The sequence below is a fragment of the Chrysochloris asiatica genome, unplaced genomic scaffold, assembly GCF_000296735.1.
Source record: "Chrysochloris asiatica unplaced genomic scaffold, ChrAsi1.0 scaffold00006, whole genome shotgun sequence".
Lineage (NCBI taxonomy): Eukaryota > Metazoa > Chordata > Mammalia > Afrosoricida > Chrysochloridae > Chrysochloris > Chrysochloris asiatica.
In genome coordinates this window covers 14260814-14266813 of record NW_006408524.1, presented here as the reverse complement: position 1 = coordinate 14266813, position 6000 = coordinate 14260814, and the positions used below count along the sequence as shown (strand labels likewise).

At 37.6% G+C, this 6000-nt stretch overlaps 1 protein-coding gene across 3 annotated transcripts in view; it reads left to right on the top strand.

Moving 5' to 3' along the window:
• Positions 1 to 6000, top strand: part of SEPT7 (septin 7) — a 121328-nt gene that overhangs the window by 72317 nt on the left and 43011 nt on the right. For all 3 annotated transcript variants that reach the window (XM_006832136.1, XM_006832134.1, XM_006832135.1), the window contains one exon: positions 780 to 914. In XM_006832136.1, the coding sequence (XP_006832199.1) occupies positions 780 to 914 (135 nt within the window). The remainder of the gene's footprint in view (positions 1 to 779; positions 915 to 6000) is intronic.

Sequence of the window (6000 nt, the reverse complement as noted above, 5' to 3'; positions counted from 1 at the left end):
TCCGACCCATAGCGACCCTGTACAGGGTTTCCGAGGGTGTAAATCTTTACGGGAGTAGAAAGCCTCATCTTTCTCCCGCGGAGCAGCTGGTAGATAAAGTAGCTTAGCATTGATAAATTTATCAATAAAAATAATGTGCTAAATTAATATTTTGATGATTTTATTTGGAAAGTTAGAAATAATAAATCAGGTTTATTTAACATATGATTTATGAATTTCTTGAATCAATATGTAGAAAAGTAGGGAAAATAGCATCCACCTGCTAAGTTGATTGTGCCTGTTTAAAAATACCGATTACAGAAAAGGTCCCTGTCTGTCACAGACAGCTTTAGCTTAGCTGGTAACCCAAAAAGCAGCCCTGGTGGCACTGTGGGTTAGACATGCAAACCTACCAACTGCTCCATGGCAGAAAGATTAGGCTGCTTCCACAAAAATGTAGTCTCAGAAACCCTATGACAGTCACTATGAGTTGGAATTGACTCAATGGCAGTGGGATTTTTTTTTTGCTTAGCAGTATGAACCCATCGAGCAGCATCCTTTCTCTCACTTACTCTTACCTGGTAGTCTGCTTCTGTAAAGGTTACAGCCAAGAAAACCCTATTGAACAAGCTGTTCATTGCAACACAGAAGGTCTCCTAAGTTACAAATCAACGATAAAAATACTGATTACAACTGTTGTCCTTTAAATAGCGTCATTAGTTGACACTATTTAATATTGTGTTAATTATTATAAGATTAATAATTGCATCTTAATTATTTAATCTCTCTGCATTCTATAGCTGGCAGCCTGTAATCGATTACATTGATAGTAAATTTGAGGACTACCTAAATGCAGAATCTCGCGTGAACAGACGTCAGATGCCGGACAACAGAGTGCAGTGTTGTTTATACTTCATTGCTCCCTCAGGACATGGGTCAGTACCTTCATGCTTCTAATACTTTCTTTGACTTTACTAATACTTCAGGTTGTATGCCTATTTTAGCAATCCTTATCTCTAAAACGATACCAAACTATAACAAATGTTAAGGCCCAAGCTCCATGTAAAAATGGTGTAAGTCCTGCGTAAGCCAATAAGGATTTTATTTTTGGTTCCTTATCCTTAAGGAAGAAAGGAACAGTGTTCCCATCTTGATTTGATGTCTGAATGTGACTAATTAGCTTTTTGAACTCTCTGTAAATGAACCACCAAATATGGAGAAACAACTGTAACAATTAACTTAAACCTATTCTGAGAAACCCAGAGATGTTGTTTGCTATAGATATGAGAGGAGAATACAAATGTTCTCATGTGCCATTTCTTATTTTAATAAATTTGCTTGGCCAGTGTCTTACTTAAGGAATCATAGTCACATTGTTTGGGTATCATGTCATCAACTTTGCTAGTTGTTAGTAGTTAAAATTTAAATATCTAAACATCTTTCAAGCTTTATCAGTTTGAAGACTAAGGTGCACCTGACCCAAGCCATGGTATTTTCAATAACCTCATATGTATGCGAAAGCTGGACAGTGAATAAGGAAGACCGTAGAAGAATTGATGCTTTTGAGTTATGGTGTTGGAAGAGAATATTGAAAGTGTCATGGACTGCCAAAAGAACAAATAGATCTGTGTTGGAAGAAGTGCAGCCAGAGGAGTGCTCCTTGGAGGTCAAGATGGCCAAACTTCGTATCTCATACTTGAGACATATTATCAGGAGGGACCAGTCGCTGGAGAGGGATATCATATTTGGTAAGATGGAGGGTCAGAGAAAAGAGGAAGACCCCCAAGATGGGTTGGCCCAGTGGCAGCATCGATGAACTCAAATGTGGCAACAGTAGTGAGGTTGGCCCAGGATCATGGGGCGTGTTTTGTTCTGCTGTGCATAAGGTCACTATGAGTCGGTACCAACTCGATGGCACCTAACAACAACAATAAACATCTTTCTGATTTAATTATTCTGTTAGTAGAGCTAGCCCATTCTCCTTTTTTTTTTTTGTTCTTTTTACTTTCTCTGTATTTTGAGTCTATATATGTCATTGTCGGTTGCACATGTTTCTAATTAACCTTTAGTCTTTTTTTGGGGGTGTGTGTAAATGACTCAGTATGATTCAGCCATCTGATGATGTACCTCTGCCATCTCTCTCCCAAACATATAGCATCAGTCACATAATTAAATAGCACCAGTAATGCAGCACCCAAATTACACTAACATGTGTACCTTTCTCTTCTGTTTTCTGTGTTTCTCGCCATCTTTTTCCTAGATAGTGTGGAGCCCATTATTATGATAATTTTTGGCATAATGGGAGCCTCAAAACCTAGTTTGCCACTTGTGTATTGTTAGTTTGGAATGATGAAAATGTTTTTCATTTTTTATCTAATATACTTTTACAATGTTCTCCAAGTTTACACCTAGAAGCCACTAAACTGGCTCAACCATTTAAAAGGCCAAAGAAAAACATTCTGAAAAATATAGCATACTTTATAAATACTCTTGCAGCTTTTCCCTGAATATGTAAACTTTGTATAATTCTAGCTTAATTTACTGGGAATTTTTCCTAGAAGTCAGGGAAAAAAAAAAAAAATCTTTAGTTATAAGTCAGTAGAAATTTGTCCATTTATAAATAGTTTTATTATTTTAGATCTGTGGACTCTTTCCAAGTTTTAGTAATTCTCATGAAATCACATTCCTACCATCCCCCAGGGGAAATTCTATTTCTTAAAATTACATGGGAAACAAGGGGGCTATTGTATGTGTCCCCACCCCCCTCTTTATTTATTTTTAAGAAAAAAAATTTTTCTACGTGATTCAAATGATGTTTAGTGGCTTTGAGCCATTTCTTGTCATAAGATACAGGAGTTCTAAACTTTTTATTTTCTATTTATAAAGATGTGCTTTTGAATAGCTTTTCAGCTTAACTATGTTTAGAAACTGAACAAAATTTTGTCCATTGGTAGGCGCTACTATGAGTTAAGTGAAAGAATGTGACACAGAATTTTATGTTAGAGAGTTCCAAATGCCCTGAAATGTCAGGTACACTTATAGATGAATCGGGACCTTTCTATGTTGCCTAGGTAGTCTCTGGATTCCTTTTTTAAAGGTATCCCTTTTAGGAGTAATTATAAGTTAGTCCATCATTATTTTTGCAGTGCCTTCCTCCCAGCTTTGCCAAGAGATCTTTTCTCTGAATGCAGGGTAGTTTCTGATCTGCCCTGTAAACCTTCACTCAATTCACAATAAAAGCTTTTTTAAAAAAATAAACAGCATAACATCAGAAATTCTCTAATTTCACACTAGGGGAAGCAGAATCAAGATCAGCTGTTGTCCCTTCCACCCCCGTTTATTGGTTGGTAAATACTACTTTGAAAAACCTGACTTGGGATGTGAATTCACCTGTAAAATATTGATTACAACTTAAAGCAATGCCATTCGGTGAGTGTGGTGCAGTGAGTTACTTAATATGGCCCATTGAGCCATGCATGGTCTTGTGACTCATAAAATGATTGGGGGGTTATACAAATAAGGTATTGGTAGCCCACTGCGGGGATTGGACAACCTGCTAATAATGCAAATAAGGTGCATGGAACCTTTGTGGGAGTGAGACCATGGAAATATGTTGTATGGAACCCTAAATGAGGATTGGTCAGTTTTGCCACTCTGCTAGGCTTAAAGAAACCCAATCCCAGAAGTGGAGAATGGGGATGCCACTACTACTATCAAGAAGAGCCAAGAGCAGAGCAAGTCCTTTGGATTTAGGATTCTTGCATTGACTCCTTCCTAGACACAGGATACAGAGAGGTGTAACACCAGATAAGGCATGAGGTAACAAGAAGTGGCAGCAAATAGGAGTGCCAGAGAAATGAGAGCTAGTGTGAGATGGCATGTTGGATTTCCTGGCCAGCAGAATGAGGCAGCCACATGGGCATCCTAACAAGACAGCTGAACATCTTTGGGCCGGAGGTTTGTTGGCAGAGTGGGGTACCTCTACATCCTTACTGGCAGAGCTAAAATGTTGTAACACTTGCCTGAGTGAGAACAGAGGCCAGGTGCAAGTGGGGCCCAAGAGTGGCCCATGCCAAGAGAGTAGAAGAACTATACGTATTTGAGTTGTTCCTGTTACTTCTCAGTTGACCTTAATCTTGAATTGTAGCCTGTTACTTTCTAATAAATCCCATAACTGTGAGCCTGGTCTGTAACGAATTATAGAATGTACAGAGATGTAGAGAGTGCAGTGGGAGGGACAGCTGGTGTCAGACTTTTTTAAAGAGTACAGTATAGAGGCATGTCACCTCATAAGAATCATCAGCTTTAGGCTGGTGTCATTCTTGATTCTGCTTCTTGTGAAATTAGAGAACTTCTGATGCCATGCCATTTTTTTTTTTTAAAGCTTTAATTGTGAATTGAGTGAAGGTTTATAGGACAGATCATCAATTTTACTTTTAACAAATCATTGCAATGATTACAGTCCCCTCCATGCATTATCAGTGAACAGTATTTACCTCTGTTAACTTTTTTTTTTTTAATGTACACATACCACACTGAAAATATATAAATATATATTCATTTAAATGTCCAGAGGCCACAGTTTGAATCCAGCCTCCTGCCTGCAGGCACATTGCCTTCTCAGTTCATGGGCCTATAGTCTTCTACTGCTCTACATCTCTATGCCATCGCCATTGTTGTTTCCGCTTTTCTGGTTAGGATCCCTCGATTATCTCATGCTGTGTCCTCTTGATGGTCCTAGGGTCCTTTGTTCCTGAAATGACAGATTAACTGCTCCCTCCTTTTAGTTATACTTCTTCTACATTTACAGTTACGACAATTGCCATTAATCCTGATATAATCAACCACAATTGAGTCATAAAATTCTGTCCCCATCATCATCAGACCCATCTGGACAAGAAGAAAACTATTCAGTAGGGATTCTGTCTTACCTACCTCATTCTGACACTAAGTACCCTCATGAAAGCTTGCAAGCTGCCACTTTTTTATAGCCCATCATTTTGATAGACAAAGTCTGAAGTTGCTCATCCCTATCACCCCGGTGTACTGAGGAGGCAAGCTTGATCCTTGATATGAAGAATCCTTCCCTTTTATTTGGAATTTTGGGCAACTTTATCCATAAGCATAGTTTCAATTCATCGATCTGTACCACTTTACATTGGTTCCCTGTATCAATTTTTATCTTTATCTGATCAAGTTCTGGTCAGCAAACTATCCAAGCTATGTCAAATGGGTACTGTCTGCAAGTTTGGGAGTTCTCATACTCCTCCACCTATTTCAAACCAACTGTCCACTTTGCTCTTAACTTTAGCCCCAAGATGCCATGCCATTTTAATAGTGAGTTTTATTCAGAAGATTTTCTTCTTTAGAAATTTATACACACACATACATAGATAAAGAGGTCTTCAAAGGTTTATGGAAAGTTTTCATTATCTTTTAGTTGTATTTTTTCATGAACTTTTTGAAGCTCTCTCATATACTTTTGTGTATACATATGTAAATATATGTATGAATACATGTAAACATATATGCATATACCCTTACACACACACACACACACACACATACAATGACTCCTCAAACTCATTAGGTTCCAAAGATCAGCATTACTGTCACCTCACACCTGGGTGTTAATTATTGCCAGATGTACATTATTAATGTGTAAATTTATCATATAGTATAAGGGAACTTCAAAAAAAATTCAATTGAAAGATAAATATAAAAAAATTCAATATTCAACTTTTTCCAAGTTCAAGATACTTCGGTAAACAGTGATACCATCCAGTGAGTCCATCCCTAAGGAGCTGAAAGTTCTGGAAATTTAACCATTTCAATGTGATCTCTTTTACATTATTAATGGAAGAGAAATGTGTGTCCTCTTAAGGTTATTTAAGATTAGGAAATGACAAGAAGTCAGAAGGCGCCAAATCAGGTCTCTAAGCCAGAGGCCTAATGATTTCCCATAGAAACTTTTGAAAAATTGATCTTGTTTGATGAAAGGAATAAGTCATGGTGATGAAG